Source organism: Capra hircus, chromosome 13 (assembly GCF_001704415.2).
Source record: "Capra hircus breed San Clemente chromosome 13, ASM170441v1, whole genome shotgun sequence".
Classification (NCBI taxonomy): Eukaryota; Metazoa; Chordata; class Mammalia; order Artiodactyla; family Bovidae; genus Capra; species Capra hircus.
The window spans coordinates 66,020,415-66,041,592 of NC_030820.1; the positions used below are offsets into that span (position 1 = coordinate 66,020,415).

Genomic DNA, 21,178 nt, shown 5'->3' on the forward strand with positions numbered 1-21,178 from the left:
GTTCACTTTATTTTTACTTCAAAAGCAGCACCATAAAAATCCTCGATGATTAGAGCTCCAGCTGTCTTAAGTTGTTTGTCAAGGGATCGGTTACCCCGATCTCCTATGGAGGGAAACAGTTTCAGGCGAGAAGCCATGGGAGCTGAGAAACGCACATGTCTCCTCTCTGAAAACTTTCAGGCTCCCTCCTGTTCACCGCCTGGCCTGCCCTCTGCTCCCCCGCCCCCAACCCCACCATCTGCTCTCCAGAGAGCAGATCGAATTTTCGAGCTAAGGTACTCTGGCGCCAAGGACTCTGCCCCTCCATACTACCCTCTCTGCCCCCCACCAACTCAGAAATCCAATACCACGACCCAAACGGACTGCAGCCACATAAAACCACAGAGTAAAGTTTATAAAGCTTTATTAAACATTTCAAACAGCTGTGCAACGAACACACCAGAAATAAAAGCCCCAGAATAGCAGTCCAAATGTCCCGCAAGTGTGGCCTTGAGGTCCCGTTCCCTAGATGGACTGCCTCCAGTTCTGTCCTCTGCCTGGCCCATCTCCCTCCCACTTCAGGCAAGAGAAAGATGGATGCTTTAGATTGGAGGGACAACCATGCTGATCCCCAGTGGGCAGGGGCCAGGAGACAGTCTCATTTGCTGACACTTTTACTGAAGCGCAGAAAAAAGAAAAGAGCAAGTGACAGTCACAAAGTCTTCCTGTGTATTCTTCGTAAGGTACAGTCTATACACGCGCAGGACCGGAGAAACTCCTGGCACGAGGGCGATGGCCACCGCTCCCCTCTGTCTCGTCTGAACCACCTCGGAGTCCAGCGTGCTGGTCACTCTGCAATCCCCATGCTAAATACACACTGTAGCGGCACCTATGAGCTACCTATTGTGATACCTCAAAATCAGAACACGTTCAATAAAGCTTCTTTATAAGGGATTTACAACATGTACTTGTACAGGTACGTAAACACACACGCAGCACGCACAGCACACCACACCAAAAAATATCCAAACACCTATCGAGGGGATCCTGGCTGTTATGAAACACACAAGTACGCTCCCATTCACTCAGCTGGGGACTGCTAGATCTGCATAAACACCCTGCACATCAATCCTGCAGCGCATGCATGGGAGACACAATGAGGCCCCCTCCTCACGACAGCTGAAAGGCAGGAGGAAGGGCAAAGGAAGTGAAGCTGGGTGGCTGAGCAGGAACCCAGACCCCTGGATGAAAGAGCAACATGTTATCTGTTACTTCTTCCTTCAAAATGAAGTGGGGAAAATACTGAGGATCTGTGGCCAGCAGGCGAGACACAGTGCTGTCCAGCCTGTTGGCCGGGAAAGAAAGATGAAAAAGCGAGGCTCTCGGGCGTCAGCAATCTCTTTATATTCGAGATAAGTGCAAAAACGAGCCCTGTCTTGAACAGGTGCTCCCCAAAAAAGGAAGGGGGTAAAGAGAACTTACAGGAAGCCAAGAGAGGGACGGAGGAGTCAGTAACACTCGGAAGGAAGGACAGAGGCGACAATGAGACTGGCATTTTATCTGCCCCGGTCATGCTGGGGCAGTTGACCAGGATGGGTGCAGATGCCTCGCGGGAATGCGGCGAGGGGGGTGGCCATCCTGCCAGCTGGGGGCCAAGATGGGGACAGAACACACACAACCACAAGACCACCCACGACTACAGGACTCTACAATAAAAGCACCGGTCAGTGCCCATTATTCACATTATAAGGATAAAACATCACAGGCCAAAAAGGCGCCGTCAGGAATGTGGCACCCGCAGGACTGCGGGATTTGAAACTCCAATGCTTTATGACCTATGTCAATGCCTCCCCTCCCGTCTTCTGCTTCCTTGGAAAGCTAACTGGGCTGGCTGTTAGGTGCCCACGACGCCGGGGTCGTGCGCCGATTCTGGAAGCGGGGAATCGGAGCAGTGGTACAGGAAACAGTTTCCCCAGCAGCTATAGCAGATGAGGAACAAGGCTGCCAGGAAAACCAAGGCACAAATTGTGCAAGGCTTCCGCTCCAGAAGGAAGCTGAGCAGGTAGAAGCCCATGAACATGGAGTGGCTGAACCACAGGGCGGGGTTGAGGGGCTTGGGGATGAGGAGGACGGGCAGCAGCCACTGGAGGCAATACATGATCTCTGCCGGACAGGGCCTTCGCCAAGGCCACCGGGCACCGCTGCAGGAACCGACCTAATAGGAGCTAGCGGGCGCGGGCGGCTGCCCTCTGCTTTCTTCAACCCTCGCTCTCCAGGAGCTGAGCCGCTGTGCTCTCTGGCTGTCAGCCCGGGATCACCAAGGCAGCAGGGATCCTGAAGAGAAAAGTCAACACAATAGACAAACAGACACAAAACAGACAGACAAACAGACAAAAAAAAAAAAAAAAAAAACAGGAACAGAATGTATACTTATTTGGAAAAATGGATCATGGTTAACAACAGCAAATGTGAATGCCCTTTCCTCCCTGCCCTCCCATGGAAGTCTACTCTTCTCCAAGTCACCCTTTGAAGAAGTGTCCTGGGGGTCTCCCCTTCTGGCGGGTGGAGGGGGGTTGGCTCGGCCAGAGGGCTCTAGGCAGGTCCGGCACAGTGGACTGGCTTTGCCTGGGCCCTGCCCAGCAGAGATCATGTATCGCCTCCTGGGGCTGCGGCCCGTCCTCAAGGGGCCCAGACCTCACAATACCGCCCTGTGGTTGCCACCGGACGGCCATGGGCTCCGTGCTGTGCCCCCGCCGAATAAGAAAAGGATTCTGCCTGCGGTCTCTTTCACAGCAGGTGCTTGGTGTAAAGTAGCGGCGCACCGCCGGCGGCAGATTGCAGGCAATGGTTCCTCGCAAGCTCTGTGAAGCTGCCGCAGCATCTCCGAATATTTTGCTTTAAGATGGCAGCCCCGAATGAGCTTGGCTCTTTCAAATAATCCAGTGTCATTCTGCCAAAATCTGCCAACTTCTTCGAAAGTCAAAATAGGAAAAAAAAAAATCTCCCTTCTGCTTCATCCAACATGACCACTTGCCCAAGTTCACTTACGCTCTCCATCTGCCGCCGGCACTGTATAGAACTTGCCCTCGATGCGATTTTAATCAGAATTAATTGTCTATCCATATTGGGGCAAATGCCAGTTGGCGCCTGTGCCAGGCAGTCGCTGGAGAGAAGTGCGCTTGAGCGTCGGGCCACTGGTACGCCAGGGCCGCGCTCGCAGACCGCGATCCAGTCTTCCTGCCGCGCCTGCTATCCGAACCGCAGTAGCCACGACCCTCCAGTGGCTGTAGCAAAACCCCGCTCCGAACTCCAGGCGTCCAGCTTAACGGGTACAAAGAACCTCGCGGGCTGAGGAAGACCTACCAGGGCCTGGGGGTAGGGTAGCAGAGGTTGAAATAACTCACCTAGCAGAAAACTATCCCAGAGCGCCTTCAGACGACTACTTTGGAGAGCTCATCCCATCCCTTTCGCGCACACAAAGGCGCCATCCCGGCCACTTCCCATCCTACAAGGCAGACACCCGGTGACTATCGCTCTTCCACCTAGGGCTCAGTGTCCTGGCTCAGCTCCCTACAACTGCCACGGTTGCAGATCTAACAACCGTAAGAAGCGGGATGTGAGGAATCCCCGAAAGGTTCCGAGCGCAGGGACTCTTGCAAAGCAAAGGACGTGGGCTTCTAACACATTGAGTATTAGAAAAAGAATACTGTGCAGGGGACCTGTGAAGTCAAGGCTTCTAGAAGGGGCACCTGTTTTTGCTCCGCAGGGCAGATGATCCCTCTCTAACTTAGGTCCCCTTGATTTTCCACCTGAGCCCAAGGTGCGATATACCGCAGCATCGGACACTGGGCTCGAATCTGCAGGCTTGGGGTCAGAGAGAGGGGTTCCGCTACCAAGAAGCGCGCGCCTCTACTTTCACCCTATGCGCCAACTCAGAGTAACATTTCCCATTTTAAATTAAAATTCAAAGAGCGGGCACAGCGGAATCTTCTGGAAAGGGGCGAAGATGAACTCAGGAGGCGGGGGTCGATGTGGAAAGAGCAGATGGATTATTTTTTTTCCTCTTCTGACGAATGAGGAGCGCCCCCAGCTACCCCTCCTCACGGACCCCCCGCCCAAGCGCGCATGCGCACTTGGGCAGCGGGCAGATACTTAAGGCGCGGCCACCGCGGTTGCGGCAGTGCGCCCAACAGCGGACTCCGAGAGGCCAGCGGACCTCGGAACCAGCAGCACTCGCTCTCAACCACCCACCCACCAGTCTCGGAACCATGGCGGCAGTGGCGGCAGCGTCGGCTGAATTGCTCATCATCGGCTGGTACATTTTCCGCGTGCTGCTGCAGGTAAGCGTGCTCGGGTTCTGGGTGGGAGAGGGTCCCGATGCGCGTCCCCAGAACCGGCAAGCCCACGTTGCAGTTGCCGCATCCCAACCCGTCCTGCCCCAACTGCCGCGATCCTTGCCCGCCCAAGTGCCGCGGGCGGCACTGCACGCCCCCGCCCGTTCCCTGCGCCCTCCTCCTTGCGTAGACCCTTCCCAGTGCGCCCGCTCGGGAACAAAGAGTTGGGGCGCGGCGGGCGCCTGCCGCTGATGATAACCGAGGCTCTTAGCGACCAACGTGGTAAGAAAATCCCGCTACACCAGATTCCACCCCAGGAGGGAGGCGGGGCACTTCTGTTTTGCGAAGAGAGACTTTACCGCTCACATAGTAAAATTTTTCTGCCTTAAAAAAATTGCGCATTGCGGAAAAATTTTCCTTTAGAAAATACAGGATTTGTGGGGGTGGGACAAAAAATAAGTTAGAAAAAGACATTTCTCAGGGAAAAAACCCCAGCACTTTGCAAAAGCCACCAATACAACAAATCAGAAAAATTCGCGGGAAAAAATGAATTAGAGAAATCGCGCATTGCAGGAAGAATCAGACAAAAGCACTTGGCAGAAAAAAATACATTAGATAAAAAAACGCACTGCAGAAAAAAATCAGACAAAGGATCTAACAGAAATTATGAATCAATAAAAGCGCTCTGAAGAAAACAAATAGAGGAAAAGGTTCTTTGCAGGAAAAATAGGAAAAAAGTGCTTCCGAAAAGGACAGTTCGCTTTATTTAAAAATAGTGAAATTGCTTTGTGTAAAAAGAAATATATCAGAAGAAAGCGCTTTGTACATAAAATCATCTACCCTAAAAGCACCCCTTGGAGGAAGAATTCCCTGCTAAAGGAATCCTTTGCCAAAGGAATCGCATATTTCCTTCAAGGTGTTCCTGGAATGCTGCATTTACTGGGTAGGATTCGCTTTTCGAAATCCTCCAGGGACACAGCCCATTGCGAGAAGTGAGGTATACCTAAGTTGTGGGTCCAATCAGCTTGCGGCCATGCAGCCTTCAGCACAGTTGGAAAAGCTCCAGCTGCCCTGACTCGTGGACAAGCTGCGCCCGCACCCGCCTCTCCTTATTGGACAGGCGGGCGGGGCAGGGGGCGGGGCGGGGGCGGGCCCGGCAGCGTTGCAGGCACTGCGGGTGCCCGCCTCTAAGGGCAGGTCCTGGGTCTCTCACTCGCCACAGGTGTTCAGGTACTCCCTGCAGAAGCTGGCATACACGGTGTCGAGAACCGGACGGCACGTGCTGGGAGAGCGCCGCCAGCGGGCCCCCAACTGAGGCTCCAGCCCGCTCCCCTGGGCGGCCGCGTCACCAGGTGCTCCTGTGCCATTCCACCAGCACGGGAGCCAGCGCCGCGCAGGAATGGGGCGTCCCCTGTGCCCTCTCGCCAGAGGAGCACTTGCCAAGGTCAGTGAGGGGCTGGTAGGCCCCCGGAGAAGCAGCACCGACAATGACGACAACACGAGATCCCTTCCCCACCCCTTTGCACCCCTCCCACTGCGGGTGGCCTAGAGGGAGGAGGGGGGCTCAGAGGGAGCAGACTCTTGAGATCTGGGCACAGGCAACGCATTCAGATCTGGACCAAGTCGGGACAGCGCCATCCCAGCCCCGCAGCCATGGCCATGCCAACAGGCCGCACCACAGAGATCCAGACAACTACACCAGCCAGCAGAATGGACATTCCAACATCACCAGCCGAAGCCCTGAATCTCGGTGCAGCAGACCAGACGAGCAGCAACTCTGTGCCTGTGTGGCAGGACTGGAGGGCAGAGGGTGAGGGGAGAGGGTTAAGAAGCAGAGCAGGGCCCTCACTGTCCTTTGCCTAAGGCATGTGCATTCCAGCCTTGCTGCCTTTGCTCCCTCGATTCCCCTTTCTTCCTCACTGCCACCCCAAAGAAATGTGTCACTCAATTTGGACCTACTGAACAAGAAAACGAATCCCATCTTTATCAAAACACCTTCTCCAAGCCCCCAGCCCCTCACTGATCTTGAATCCCCCAGGTCTCATGCAATTGTGGTCAATATTGTGGTAATCGCTAATTGTAATAATTGTATAATTGTGCATTAGTTGTGTCTCCCCGGCTAGATTGTAAGCTCCTGGAGGACAGGGACCGCCTCTACTAAAAATAAAAAAGTACCTCCCCTGTCTCGCACAGTGTCCCAGGACCCTGCGGGGCGGTGGAGGCGCACCAAAAATTTTGTCTCCTGTCACTTCTTATGGCTTCAACACATACTTCTAAGACTGGTCTGGGTGGGCACACTATTTGGGATGGAGGGAGGCAACAAAATGGGAATAAGCCTTCACACACCCAGTTTCATCTCAACACTGTCCTAATAAAAAGGACCTCACCCCCCACCGCCCACAGGGAAAGGGGGAACCATCTTCACTTCTGGTCTCGAAATAAGGGACCACTTATCCCTCCCCAAAGGGGTGGGCTTCACTCATCCTGGGATAGGGGCCTTGGCAAAAATGAGGAAAGATGGGAGGGGGAAAACATGGGAGGAGGCGAAGGGTAGAAGGAGGGGGAAAGGGGGGGATGTGGGAGGAGGGAAAGGGGGAGGAGGGAAAGGAGGAGGAGTGGAAAGGTGGGAGGAGGGAAAGGAGGAGGAGTGGAAAGGTGGGAGGAGAGAAAGGAGGAGGAGTGGAAAGGTGGGAGGAGGGAAAGGAGGAGGAGTGGAAAGGTGGGAGGAGGGAAAGGAGGAGGAGGGAAGGTGGGAGGAGGAGTGGAAAGGTGGGAGGAGGGGAAAAGTGGGAGGAGCCCTAGGTCCCTGAGGGTACTAGGGACCAAGAGAGTAATCAGGAATTCAGAACACAAAGTCTTGGGGATCCATCCAGGATCCCCAAGGAAACAAGCATGGGGTACACAGGTTTGGACACTGCTGGTGTTCTGCCGTTCAGTCAGGTCTGACTCTGCGACTCTACGGACTGCAGCACGCCACACTTCCCTGGGATAAAAGGTGTTGTGTGGCTCTCCCCTGCCCAGCTCACTCCTTCAGGCCCTATAACCTCTACCAGGACTGCGACATGGGCATCCCGCCAGGCCGGCCTAGTCTCCCAGGGCCGCCTCCCCAACCCTCAGGAACCTCTCTCCAGCTCACTTTCCCCATCACTGGGTTCTCTGCTTCTCCCACTCTTAGCCTCCATATTCCTAAGGGTGCTTACCAGGCCCCCGACCCTGGGCTCTCCCCTGCCATCATGCCAGGGTGGGTAGGTGGGCAGGCTGCTCAGCTCCTGACTTCTCTCTCCCACTCCTCAGCGAGTCAGGGCTTCTTTTACGTGAGGTCAGCTGACTGCCCCATCAAGTGGCTCTGCCGCCTGTTCAGCCTCGTCTGTGCTTTATGTGTTCCTGTCACCACACACCTGTTCCCGGGTCAACATCAGGGAGTGAGCTGGAGGGCCATAAATCTTTCTGCCACTTCCTGAAATCCCTTAGTCACAGCTGTCGCAAGCACTTCTAGAGCACAGAGGACCTCAATCCCTTGAGCCTCATGTTGCCCGCCCCTAATCCAGCCCCTAGCATTTCTCAGGCCAACCACCAGCACCTTCAGAGGCACCTATAACTTGAGTTCAAGATTAGAGAATTAAGGGGGTGGAGGGTGCAGACCTCAGTTCAGGTAGTGGCCTTGCCATTGGTCAGCCCAGGGAACCTGGTCAAGTCACTCCTAGTCCTACCTTTAGTTCCCCTCTGTGAAAGGACTGCTAAGATCCCAGGGAACCCCAACCTGCTAGAAACATTCTGCCATTAAAGCGGCAATCAGGACTCAACGGGACTGGGGTGGGGATGTACGACCCAAGGCTTGGGCTGGGTGGTTCCAGTCCTTACCACAGCCTGAAGGTTGGGGCAGGTCTCCTCATGCCCCAGGGTGACTCAGCAGCAGGCAATGTCCACACCTCCCTTCTGAAGCCCATATCTTGGCAAGCCTCAAGACTGGGAGTATTCGTGGTTTTCCACACTCAACCGGGAGACCCGTAAACATATTCCAACACGCGTTCTCAATGAAGGGTGCCCCTCCTCGCAGAGCCTTCAAGGGGTGTGCCCCATGGCCCCACTGCCCCAGATGCTCTAGGCTTGGCCCAAGTATAAGGCAGCTGGGCTTAGGGAGACGAGATGAGGCAGCATGGAAGTGTCTGGATGCTCTTGACACAGTAGGCCCCCCTTTAAAAAGGCAGGAGGCTGCTGGCAGCCCCAGGGCTTCCCAGATGATCCTGGCAAAGCCTCACTGCAGGGTTTCCTCCATCCATCCAGCAGCAGGACTTTGAGTGTGGCATGATGAGATGACAGACTTCCCGGCCAGGGCTGCCCTGGTGGGCTGCACTCACACAGGCGGCTTAAACATGCCAAGTCCATTCCCCCCGCCCTTCTGCTCCGCATCAAGCCCTCATGTTATGGGAGGAAACACAGTCCACTGGAGAAGACGGAAGGAATGTGTTCATTTTCCACTCCTGTTCAAGTGCTTAGAAGTCTGGTCCAAACCTAACTTGTTTATAAAATTTTTTTTCCAGAAGCAATACCATTAAAACATTTTATTCTGATAGAGAACAATGGGAGGAGTTAAAAATGACTACAATTTTGTTGCAAAGCCCTTAGTCCACAGCACCCCCCTTTCCTTAAATTTTCTCTACCACCCCCGCTTTGCCCCCACGAGACCAAGGATAGAGCAGATGAGTTATGAAGGAACTGGAATGGCTGAGTGGGACTCCCAACAGCAGGCAAGGCTCTTAGGACAAATGCCCCCAGAGGATGTTAGTCTCTTAGCCTAACCAGCTTCGGTTAGGTACTTTAGGTACCCTGACCGTTGAGAGTTGTGGGGTGCTATGTGACACCATTACCTCTCCCTGTGGAATATTTGGATTTCGATGGAAGGACAGGTTTCTTGAGCTTCAGCTGCAGGACAGCAACAGCTTATTACGTGTGGGTTGGAGGTGGGAGCAGGTGTGCCGTAAGCCATTTGCTAGACAACTATTTTCAAACTTGTACCTACTCAGGAGCCAGCACCCTAAAGTGAGATTCTAAATTTGCAGTTAGTTTCACCCCCAGAGATTTAAACGTGCACACACATACAAAACATTAATCTCACAACAGTCTCTTTTTCCCTGGTGACCTCTGATTTCCTCTATCAGCCCCAGAGACATGCCACCATCTTCTCTGGTTATGATCCTGCTCAACCTCCCCTCTCCCTTTCTCCCTCCCACAGGGCCCATTCCCCAGCAGGATCCAGATTACAGAGCATTCCCAGAACAGGAAGTCAGAGAGGCAAGCCACACATGGTCCTTGGTATATCACACAGTGACAGGCTTGAAATGGAATGCATATGCTTCGAAGATAAGAGAACAACAACAGAAAAACACAACCAAACCCAGACTTCAAGATTCCTCTTTGAAACAACAGATTACAGACAAAAGGGTAAACTGTTATTGGCAGCAATTCTAACAAGACCTGTTTTAGTTATGGAAGTGATCTGGTCACTGGAAACCGACCAGGGCTCGGCAATCTTTCAACAGCTTTGCTTGACATTAATTAGTCTCTGATTTCAAACAAATAAATAAACAAGATCTAACACTTGGCATTAGCACTTAAGCTGGAACTTTTTTGAGGGGTGGGGGGAGTTTCTGGCTTTGGTGCCGCCGTCCAGAAGGCTGAGGGGATGGTGGTACCATGTCAGGCAAGGCAAAGAGAAGCCGTCCCCAAGACACCAGTTCCCTGTAAGGGATAAAACACGATCCATACCTATAAACAGAAAGACCATTTCTTTCCTAGGATAGACCCCAGTGTGCCCCAACATTTAGCGTTGCAAAGGGACATGCAGGCCTGGAAGGAAATTAAAGAAGCTGTGGAAGGGGGAAGGAAAAATCAACTGTCCTCCATCCCCCATTCTTTCCAGGCCATTAGTGTGCCAGGCATTTCATTCCTTCAGCTGCCATTGAGGGCCACTCCCCATATATATTGTAGGAAAGGGAACGGGTGTCTAGACTTGGTGTAAAGAACCACCCGCGCCCCAAAGCAGAGCGTCAACCTATCACCCCAGAAAGCACGGCGGGGACCCGGGGAGGGAGACCCTTTTCTCCCCCCTCTCCTCTATGCCCCTTCTGATTTAAAAAAAAAAGAGGAAGAAAAAGCAACTGAAGTGGCGGGGACAGAGTGACAGATCTCTCACAAGCTGGGCCCCCTGCCACGGGTCCCGGGGGCTGAAGACACGGTGGTAGCACCCCCAGCCCCGCGCTCCCCGGTTCTGCCTGCCCCTTCCCGGGAGCTGACAAGCGAGCGCTGACCTTGGAGGCCAGAACGAGAACCCAGGAGGCTGGGGATCCGCCCTCGGGCCAGGAAGGTAGTAGCCCCCTCCCCCGCCCCCACAAGGCCCGGCCCGGAGGCCAAACAGCGCGATCACGTGACACCGGACAGGGGCGGCCCCCAGGGTGCGCGGAAGGAAAACCCCAGAGAGGGGCCGGACGACGCCTTAAGGTGACCCCGAAGGGACAACATGGCGGCGCGGTCGCATGAGGGCCTCTCATCCCGCCCCCCGGAGGCCGACGCCACGGTACCTGCGAGACCCGCCATGGCGCCGCCGCCACTGCTGTCGCCTTCGCTGCCGCGACCCTCTTCCACCTCAGCTCGCCACCGACGCCGCAGGAAGCCGGGGAGCCGCCCCCTTCGTCTTCTAGTCGAGCCGGTCGAGGACCCCTCCTGGAATCGGGCTGCCTACAGCAGACGCCTGATCCAGCGACCTAAATTCTGGGGGCTCGCCCTGGCCTCATACGCTCCTAACATTTGCATAGATGACCATTTGAAGATTTTTATTAGTGTGTGCTGAAATCTGCGGGCTCTGGACTCTTCAAATCCGAAGAGTTTTTGATCAGGCGCGTCCTGAACAGCCCCGAGTCACAGCTCCCTTGGTCCCCTCATGCATATGCAGTAGATTGTGATCTTTACACTCGGGGAGCGGAGTGGGTGTAGCCTAGTCTCCGTAGGTGAGCACTTCCACTCTTGGGGATGACCCGTGTTCTGCGGGGAAACCCTTAAGTCGGCCTCCTCCCCGGCCCCTTTACCAAGGCCAGCGGTCAGGAGCGGAAATATTCCGGCTCAGAATTTACGATTTGACTTGAGTCAGGACCTAACTTCCCCTTGTGCTGTACTTTGCTACTTGCCTTGACTCTTCGGTTCCCCAAGTTTGATTGGATACCTACATAACAGGGTTGTTATAGGAATTAAATGACTCAGTGTATCCATCTATTAGCTGATTAAACACATTCCTTGAGCACTTAACTGTGTAAGTGCAGTGCTGAAGGCAAGAGGATAGAATGGAGAGTGACATAGACGCTGTTTTAACTCAAAACGCTGCCCCGCTAGTGGGGGGAAAAGTGGGAGAAGGTGGGAAACTGGTCATCAAATTACTTACGTGTGGAATCTAAGCTATGACACAAATGAACAAATCTACGAAGCCGACGCGCAGACATAGAGAACAGACTTGTGGTTGTGGGGAGGAGGATGGATTTGGAATCTGGGATTAGCAGATGCAACATATAGTATGGATAAATAAGATCTGTATAGCGCAGGGAACTGTATTCACTATTCTATGATAAACCATAATGAAAAGGAATATGAAAAGAACTGTATATATATGTGTATAACTGAGTCACTTTGCTGTACAGCATAAATTACCACAACATTGTAAATCAACTATATGTCAAAATTTTAAAACATCAAAACGATCACTTAATACTTTTAATCAAATCAACACATAATTATGGATGATGGGAAGTGCTGGGGGGGCGGAATGAAGAGTGTTATGAAAAATTAATGGAGTCTTAATGTGGGGTGAGGGCTTCCCAGGTGGCTCAGTGGTAAAGAATCTGCCTGCCGATGCAGAAGATGCAAGAGATGCGATCCCTGGGTCAGGAAGATCCCTGAGAGGGAGAAGGAAATGGCAACCAGCTCAGGTACTCCTGCTTGGAAAATCCCATGGACTGAGGAGCCTGGTGGGCTGCAGTCCATGGGGTTGCAATTGGACACAAGGAGCAACTGAACAACAACAAATGTAGGGTGAAGAGTGAGGGTGGACTCTCCTTGGGAAGCTGACATTTAGGCTAAAAAACCAAGGATAGTTAAGAGTTGTTTGGGGCAGGACTGAGAGGGGAAATGTTCTAGGCAGAAAGAACCACTTGTCCCAGATGTTGTGGAGGAGGGAAGGAGCCAGTGAGGGTGAGGAATGAGCAAGTAGGGCAGATAGTGCTGCCTAATGAATTCGGATTTTATCTTGAGAGTAAGGAGAACTGTTTGCATCACAGGAATCATACCAGGTCTGGGTTTCTGAAAGGCTTCATGGCTCAGAAAATACTTTCCAGTGGGTGTGGGGAGACCAGGTAGAAGGCTGCTGAAGGTTTCCAGATGCCAACCTATGACCCTGGCAAGGTCGTTGCTTGGGGAGGTGGAGATGCAAAGAATCTCAGATGGGATGTGGGTGGTTGTTGAGGCATCAGTGATGATACCTCCATCTTTGCCTCGGGTATGCAGGAATGAAAGAGTCCTTGACTAAGGCAGTAAAGCCTGCAGAAGGCTCAGATTGAGGGGAAAGATCAAGTTTGGCTAAGAAGGCAAATTTGAAAAGCCTGGGCAATGACTGGATTGAGAAGGTCAGTTCAACTTCAGTTCAGTATCAGTCGATCAGTCGTGTCCGACTCTTTGTGACCCCATGAATCGCAGCACGCCAGGCATCCCTGTCCATCACCAACTCCCAGGGTTCACTCAAACTCACATCCATCGAGTTGGTGATGCCATCCAGCCATCTCATCCTCTGCTGCCATGAAATTAAAAGACGATTACTCCTTGGAAGGAAAGTTATGACCAACCTAGATAGCATATTGAAAAGCAGAGACATTACTTTGCCAACAAAGGTCCGTCTATGGTCAAGGCTATGGTTTTTCCAGTGGTCATGTATGGATGTGAGAAGGTCAACAGGCTGTTGTATATGAGACTGGGGCTCCGAAGAGAGGTCTGGGCTGGAGACATATTTTGGTAGCATCGACACACAGCATACACGTCATGGTTCTGGATGAGAGCCTAGAAAACAAAGGTAGATTTAAAAGTAGGCAGAGGAGGAGGAGACAAGAAAGGAGGCTGAGAAGCAGTGGCCTGTGGGGGTATGAGGAGGACCAGGTGAGCATGGGATTCCAGAGAGAAGGTTTAAGGGTGGAGGGAATGTTTAGTGGTGCTGTCTGCTGTGGAGGAAGGAAATGGCACCGTTCAGTTTGGTTACCAGGGGGACTTATGGACTGTATCCAAACAGAAGACCCTAATTCACTTGGCTTAAAAAAATAAGTACCCCGCCACTCAGTGGTAGATTAATTGAATGGCTTGGCCATGTCCTCACGGATATTCCATCTCTCAGGTCCATTCCAGGTCTGCCCCGCTGTCCTCATGTTGGTTTCATACTCACGGTCATAAAATGGCCACCCCAGATCCTGGAGTCCCATCCACATCAAGGAGATGACCATTCCCCCGGAGGTAAGACTCAAACTAGATGTGACTTCTGTCTTGCTGCCTCTGGACTGAGGGATCTATGTACTCAGGCCAGGCGCACCCAATATCCAACACTGGAGGAAAAGAGGAGTCTCACAGTGGAAACTCTGGTTTAGAAAAGAGAAAGGCTAAGCATTGGCAAGGGTGTGGAGCAACCAAAATTCTTGCCCACTGCCTGTGAGAGAGGAAATCGGTACAATCACTTCAGAATACTGGCAGTTTCTGCTGAATGTAAGCAGACACCTATGCTATGACCTAGAATTTCCACTCCTTGCTTTTCATTCCAAGACAAATGAGTGCTTATTACAAAGAGACTTGTGCAAGGATTTAGAAAAATATTTATTTGGTTGTTCCAGCTCTTAGTTGCGGCACGCGGAAATCTGTTTTGCATCACTCGGGACCCTTCCTTGCAGTGCAGGAACTCTGGCGGTACTTGGGCTTCAGTAGTTGCTCTGTGGCACATGGGACTCTTAATTCCACCACCAGGGATGGAGCCCAAATCCTCTGCATTGCAAGGCAGATTCTTAACCACTGTACTGCCAGGAAAGTCTCTTGTGCAAGGGTTTTCATAGCAGATTTATTCATAGCTTAAAGTGGACATAATCCAGTGTTCATAAACAGAAGAATGGATAAACAAATTATGGTGTGTCCATCCAATGAAATACTATGTTTATATATAAAAAAGCACAAATTGTTGGGAGTCCCCTGGTGCCCTAGTGATTAGGAATCTGGGCTTTTACTGCTGTGGCCTGGGTTCAGTCCCTGATGGGGGAACTGAAATCCTACAAACCGAGTGGCATGGCATAAGAAAAAAAAGAATGAGTTGCTGACTCGTGACCGTATAGATTATAGTCATGGAGAGTATGTGGATTGAAAGACTCCAGATGCAAAACAATACATTATGTATGATTCCATTCACAGGAAGTTCCAGGGCAGGCAAAACTGACCTACAGTTCTAAAAATCAGAATAGTAGTCACCTGGGTCAGAGGAGGGCATAGAGATGGGAGAGGTGCAGGAGGGAATTTTCTGGGGTGCTGGCAAAAGGTCCATATCTCAGTCTGGATGGTGATGATGTGGGCAAAAATTCAGCAAGCTATATCTTAAGATTAGAGGATTTTACGTACTTTATGTATGTTATATCCCAAGAAAAAGAAAAGATATTCAGAAGGAGGAGGAGGTCCTGCCATCCATGGTGTGCAACGTGTGTGTGCAGCTGAGCAAGAATCAGAACGTGCATTTTTGGAGGAACGTCACCCTCCAGCGACCCTCTGGGCATTGACAAGGTCCCAGGGGCAAACCTTCTCCCCCTCAGGGCCCAGAAAACAGGTGAAGGTGAGGCAGGGCCTCTAATTCGTAAGGAACTGACTTCTCTTCCCTTTTCGCACAGGACAGCTGCACCCATCCCCCTCCCGCCCAGCTCCGTTCCAGGTAGCAGAAATGACACCAGAGCTGACCTGAGGGACCTGGAAGGTCTTTCTGCCCTCAAATTTTGCTCAACAGAGCCAATCTGCCCCCTCCCCCAGATACCGAGACTCACCTGTGACTCCCACCCTCTCCTGCTTCACGCCTCCCACATCTTGTCCATTCCTTCACAGTCTCCCCTCAGGCCTTTCCTGGCCTCACTAGCAAAGCCTTGGTCCAGACCACAGTCCTCTCTTTCCTTGACACTGTATTGGCCTCCTAGCAGGTCTCCCTCCCCACCCCCCCTACCCCCGACTTCCCATCTCACCCAGAATCCGCATTCCCCACACAGCAGCCAGGATGACCCTTCTAAGATGGCCTTGTCACTGGTCCTCTTGAGGGGGTGGCCCCCTCCACCCGCCACCACATCTTCACCTGTCAGTAGCCTCTCCAGTGTCGAAGCCCCAGGTCAATCCACGAAGCCTTCGCATTCAATCAGCAAACATTTATTGAGCACCTAAAATGTGGCCCAGTCCTATGCTAAGCATGGAGGATAGAGAAATGAGACAAACGCCCTATGTACACAGTCCGGGGAGGTGGGCGGTTATGCAACGCCCATCTGTGCGCACTTCCTGCATCTGTTAACTCTCACTTGGCTACAGCTGCTTGAGGGCAGGGCTCGTTTTGAGGTCACTTCTTGGCCTCAGAGCACAGGATAGGGCCCAGCAGGAAGGAGGAAGCAGTAATTGGTGAATGAATGGATGGATGGATGAAAGCCAGGAAAATCTCTGCCCTTTCTCATTTTCCTCCAAGCCTCTGATTTAGCTGGTAACCAGGTCCATGGAAGTTGGTTGGAACTGGATGGCAAATCTGGAGCTAAATGATAATGAATCAGCAAAAGGTTGTTATTTATAGCACAAGCTTTGGGGAACCGATAAGACCTACTTTCCTATATCATCATTCCACATGACAATAATATTTTTTGCAGATCAACATTGTTTCCTTATCAAGACAGGAAAGTCAGGAAATTGAACTGGAAGAGAACAATAGTTATTTGCTAAATCACCGAAGAAGCTATGTGATATCAAAAGATTTAAAATGTAGTAAGATGCAAATATATATGAAAACAGAAACAGATTCACAGATGTTGAGAACAAACTCGTGGTTATCAATAAGGAGAGGGAAGAAAGGAGGGGCAAGATAATGATAAGAGATTATAAGACACAAACTACTATGTATAAAAATAAGCAACAAGAGTATATTGTACAGCATGGAGAAATACAGCCATTATTTTGCAATAACCTTAAATGGAATATAATCTATAAAAAGGTTGACTCACTATGCTGCACACCTGAAACTAATATTGTAAATCAACTATACTCTAATTTAAAAAATGTAGTAAGAAACACTGTTACCAAGCAGTGAGCTCTACAGTAGCACAGATTGCAGCCAGAATGCCAGGGTTTTAGTCCCGCTCTGCATTCACTGGCTGTGTGACTGAACAGTGACTTAACCTCTCTGTGCCTCGCATTGCCATGGGCAGAGTTGGCGTGATCAAGCCTCATCGCATTTCCCATGGGTATAATGAGGAAAACTTGAGACTCTGTCCCATGTGTTTGTTCCTGAGAATTCAAGAAGTTCATGCTTAGTTTAGCTCTTTTTCTGTTAAGTGAAGTATGTGAAGTGAAAGTCGCTCAGTCATGTCTGACTCTTTGCGACCCAGTGGACTATACAGTCCATGGAATTCTCCAGGCCAGAATACTGGAGTGGGTAGCCTTTCCCTTCTCCAGGGGATCTTCCCAACCCAAGGAAGTCTCGTGCATTGCAAGTAGATTCTTCACCAGCTGTGCCACAGGGAAGCCCCTTTTTCTGTTAACAGTGTTGCAAAGTTAGCACTCAAAGCTACCTATTAGTACAAATGGAGTCCCTTGTTCAGCAAGGAGATCAAACCAGTCAATCCTAAAGGAAAACAACCCTGAATACTCGTTGGAAGGACTGTTGCTGAAGTTCCAATACTTTGGCCACCTGATGCAAAGAACCAACTCACTGGAAAAGACCCTGATGTTGGGAAAGACTGAAGGCAAAGGAGAAAGGGGAGGCAGAAGATGGGAAAGATAGCATCACTGGCTCAATGGACATGAATCTGAGCAAACTCTGGGAGATAGTGAAGGACAGGGGAGCCTGGTGTTCTGCAGTCCAGGGGGTCACAAACAGTTGGACACGACTTAGTGACTGAACAACAAATGGACGGAACAGGCTATCCCCGGGGCTGGATGAGCTGTGGAACCCTGGTGGGGAGGGTGCCTCCCAACCATGGCCCTTAAATTTGCCATCCTCAAGGAGGCAGGACAAGTGGAGTCAAGTCCCAGACCTGCTATCATGACATTGAGAAGTTCCTGCCCAAGCTGTCTTCCGTCTCTCCCAGGTCCTTTGGTTCCAGACTTCAGTTCAGTTCAGTCGCTCAGTCGTGTCCGCCTCTTTGCGACCCCATGAATCGCAGCACGCCAGGCCTCTCTGTCCATCACCATTTCCCGGAGTTCACTCAGACTCACGTCCATCGAGTCCGTGATGCCATCCAGCCATCTCATCCTCGGTTGTCCCCTTCTCCTCCTGCCCCCAATCCCTCCCAGCATCAGAGTCTTTTCCAATGAGTCAACTCTTCGCATCAGGTGGCCAAAGTACTGGAGTTTCAGCTTTAGCATCATTCCTTCCAAAGAAATCCCAGGGTTGATCTCCTTCAGAATGGACTGGTTGGATCTTCTTGCAGTCCAAGGGACTCTCAAGAGTCTTCTCCAACACCACAGTTCAAAAGCATCAATTCTTCGGTGCTCAGCGTTCTTCACAGTCCAACTCTCACATCCATACATGACCACAGGAAAAACCATAGCCTTGACTAGACGGACCTTAGTCGGCAAAGTAACATCTCTGCTTTTGAATATACTGTCTAGGTTGGTCATAACTTTTCTTCCAAGGAGTAAGCGTCTTTTAATTTCATGGCTGCAGTCACCATCTGCAGTGATTTTGGAGCCCCCCAAAATAAAGTCTGACACTGTTTCTACTGTTTCCCCATCTATTTCTCATGAAGTGATGGGACCAGATGCCATGATCTTCGTTTTCTGAATGTTGAGCTTTAAGCCAACTTTTTCGCTCTCCTCTTTCACTTTCATCAAGAGGCTTTTTAGCTCCTCTTCACTTTCTGCCATAAGGGTGGTGTCATCTGCATATCTGAAGTTATTGATATTTCTCCCGGCAATCTTGATTCCAGCTTGTGTTTCTTCCAGTCCAGTGTTTCTCATGATGCACTCTGCATATAAGTTAAATAAGCAGGGTGACAATATACAGTCTTGACGTACTTCTTTTCCTATTGGAAAAAGTCTGTTGTTCCCTGTCCAGTTCTAACTGTTGCTTCCTGACCTGCATACAGAGTTCTCAAGAGGCAGGTCAGGTGGTCTGGTATTCCCATCTCTTGAAGAATTTTCCAGAGTTGATTGTGATCCACACAGTCAAAGGCTTTGGCATAGTCAATAAAGCAGAAGTAGATGTTTTTCTGGAACTCTCTTGCTTTTTCCATGATCCAGCGGATGTTGGCAATTTGATCTCTGGTTCCTCTGCCTTTTCTGAAACCAGCTTGAACATCAGGAAGTTCACGGTTCACATACTGCTGAAGCCTGGCTTGGAGAATTTTGAGCATTACTTTACTAGCATGTGAGATGAGTGCAATTGTGCGGTAGTTTGAGCATTCTTTGGCATTGCCTTTCTTTGGAACTGGAATGAAAACTGACCTTTTCCAGTCCTGTGGCCACTGCTGAGTTTTCCAAACTTGCTGGCATATGGAGTGCAGCACTTTCACAGCATCATCTTTCAGGATTTGAAACAGCTCCACTGGAATTCCATCACCTCCACTAGCTTTGTTCGTAGTGATGCTTTCTAAGGCCCGCTTGACTTCACATTCCAAGATGTCTGGCTCTAGATTAGTGATCATATCATCATGATTATCTGAGTCGTGAAGATCTTTTTTGTACAGTTCTTCCGTGTATTCTTGCCACCTCTTAATATCTTCTGCTTCTGTTAGGTCCCAACCATTTCTGTCCTTTATCGAGCCCATCTTTGCATGAAATGTTCCCTTGGTATCTCTAATTTTCTTGAGATCTCTAGTCTTTCGTTTTCCTCTTTTTCTTTGCATTGATCGCTGAAGAAGGCTTTCTTATCTCTTCTTGCTATTCTTTGGAACTCTGCATTCAGATGCTTGTATCTTTCCTTTTCCCCTCTCTTCTTTTCATAGCTATTTGTAAGGCCTCCCCAGACAGCCATTTTGCTTTTTTGCATTTCTTTTTCATGGGGATGGTCTTGATCCCTGTTTCCTGTACAATGTCACGAACCTCATTCCATAGTTCATCTGGCACTCTATCTATCAGATCTAGGCCCTTAAATATATTTCTCACTTCCACTGTATAATCATAAGGGATTTGATTTAGGTCATACCTGAATGGTCTAGCGGTTTTCCCTACTTTCTTCAATTTGAGTCTGAATTTGGTAATAAGGAGTTCATGATCTGAGCCACAGTCAGCTCCTGGTCTTGTTTTTGTTGACTGTGTAGAGCTTCTCCATCTTTGGCTGCAAAGAATATAATCAATCTGATTTCGGTGTTGACCATCTGGTGATGTCCATGTGTAGAGTCCTCTCTTGTGTTGTTGGAAGAGGGTGTTTGCTATGACCAGTGTGTTTTCTTGGCAAAACTCTATTAGTCTTTGCCCTGCTTCATTCTGCATTCCAAGGCCAAATTTGCCTGTTACTCCAGGTGTTTCTTGACTTCCTACTTTTGCATTCCAGTCCCCTGTAATGAAAAGGACATCTTTTTGGGGTGTTAGTTCTAAAAGGTCTTGTAGGTCTTCATAAAACTGTTCAACTTCAGCTTCTTCAGCGTTGCTGGTTGGGGCATAGACTTGGATAACTGTGATATTGAATGGTTTGCCTTGGAGATGAACAGAGATCATTCTGTCGTTTTTGAGATTGCATCCAAGTACTGCATTTCAGACTCTTGTTGACCATGATGGCTACTCCATTTCTTCTGAGGGATTCTTGCCCGCAGTAGTAGATATAATGGTCATCTGAGTTAAATTCACCCATTCCAGTCCATTTTAGTTCGCTGATTCCTAGAATGTCGACGCTCAGGGCTTCCACATTTGGAACATATGGCTGTTTTAGCCTAGTCTGTGGCGACATCTAGTGGTAATATGGGGAAATGCCTGACATTCTTAACACGTTGTCTTCAACTTATTAACTGTATGAATAATACAGTTAACAATATTAACTGTATGAACAATACCTGTTACATTCTTCACCAGTAATGGTTAGGTATTCCCTATGCTAGACACTGAGTGTTACATGAGTTGTGTTAGTTAATTTTCAATGTAATTCTATAAGAAGAAAATTGTTATTACCTTTGTTTTACAGAAGAGGAAAGGAAGATTCAGGAAGATGAAGCCAGCAAGTCGCCTAAGGCTACACAGCTGTAGATGACAGAACAGGATTTGAACCCAGGCCGTGTGGACCTGAAGTGTGCATTTTTAACTCCTCTGTATCAGGCCTCTGAATGAATGCTGAGAAAACATGAAAAATCATATTCCTGCCTCATGCAGAACATAATTATAATTCATAGCTGTTTTAGGGACAATAAATGAAGCTTAGACTTTCATGCTTGAATAAGCTGTAACATGTCTCCCTAATATTCCTTGGAGAATTTAGGACCGAGGGGGCCTTTCCTTCCCAGGTGACCAAGTCAATCCCAGAAGATAATGGGATCCTGACAAAGACTTGCTGTAAAGCCTAGATTGCAGAATCCCAGTTGTCATCCACTCATTCAACCTTACAACAAACACATCATGCTAGGCTGTAGGGATACGGTGGTGAA

The 21,178-nt window shown here is 50.1% G+C and overlaps 2 protein-coding genes and 2 long non-coding RNA genes across 8 annotated transcripts; 2 read left to right on the plus strand and 2 right to left on the minus strand.

The window, feature by feature from the left end:
* Positions 387-11,030, minus strand: BLCAP (bladder cancer associated protein). Of its 2 annotated transcripts, XM_018057846.1 has the most exons (3): positions 10,892-11,027; positions 7,514-10,052; positions 387-2,313 (listed from the first exon to the last, which is right to left on the minus strand). In XM_018057846.1, exon 3 carries the CDS (start codon positions 2,135-2,137, stop codon positions 1,874-1,876), a length of 264 nt encoding a protein of 87 aa, XP_017913335.1. In that variant the 5' UTR covers positions 2,138-2,313; positions 7,514-10,052; positions 10,892-11,027; the 3' UTR covers positions 387-1,873. The 2 variants fall into 2 exon arrangements, with proteins under 2 accessions (XP_017913335.1, XP_017913334.1); XM_018057845.1 differs by lacking the exon at positions 7,514-10,052 and having other exon boundaries at positions 10,892-11,030.
* Positions 3,355-6,546, plus strand: NNAT (neuronatin). 3 transcript variants are annotated; one of them, XM_018057841.1, is made up of 3 exons: positions 3,355-4,319; positions 5,230-5,310; positions 5,536-6,546. In XM_018057841.1, the coding sequence occupies exons 1-3, from the start codon at positions 4,053-4,055 to the stop codon at positions 5,626-5,628; spliced, it is 441 nt and encodes a 146-aa protein (XP_017913330.1). In that variant the 5' UTR covers positions 3,355-4,052; the 3' UTR covers positions 5,629-6,546. The 3 variants fall into 3 exon arrangements, with proteins under 3 accessions (XP_017913330.1, XP_017913332.1, XP_017913331.1); XM_018057843.1 differs by having other exon boundaries at positions 5,230-5,305; XM_018057842.1 differs by lacking the exon at positions 5,230-5,310.
* Positions 13,126-15,858, minus strand: LOC106502791. 2 transcript variants are annotated; one of them, XR_001296445.2, is made up of 3 exons: positions 15,596-15,858; positions 13,228-13,939; positions 13,126-13,140 (listed from the first exon to the last, which is right to left on the minus strand). It is a non-coding gene; the product is annotated as an uncharacterized LOC106502791 (long non-coding RNA). The 2 variants fall into 2 exon arrangements; XR_001919067.1 differs by having other exon boundaries at positions 13,228-13,972.
* LOC108637423 lies at positions 13,762-20,785 on the plus strand. Its single transcript, XR_001919068.1, has 2 exons — positions 13,762-13,850; positions 20,722-20,785. It is a non-coding gene; the product is annotated as an uncharacterized LOC108637423 (long non-coding RNA).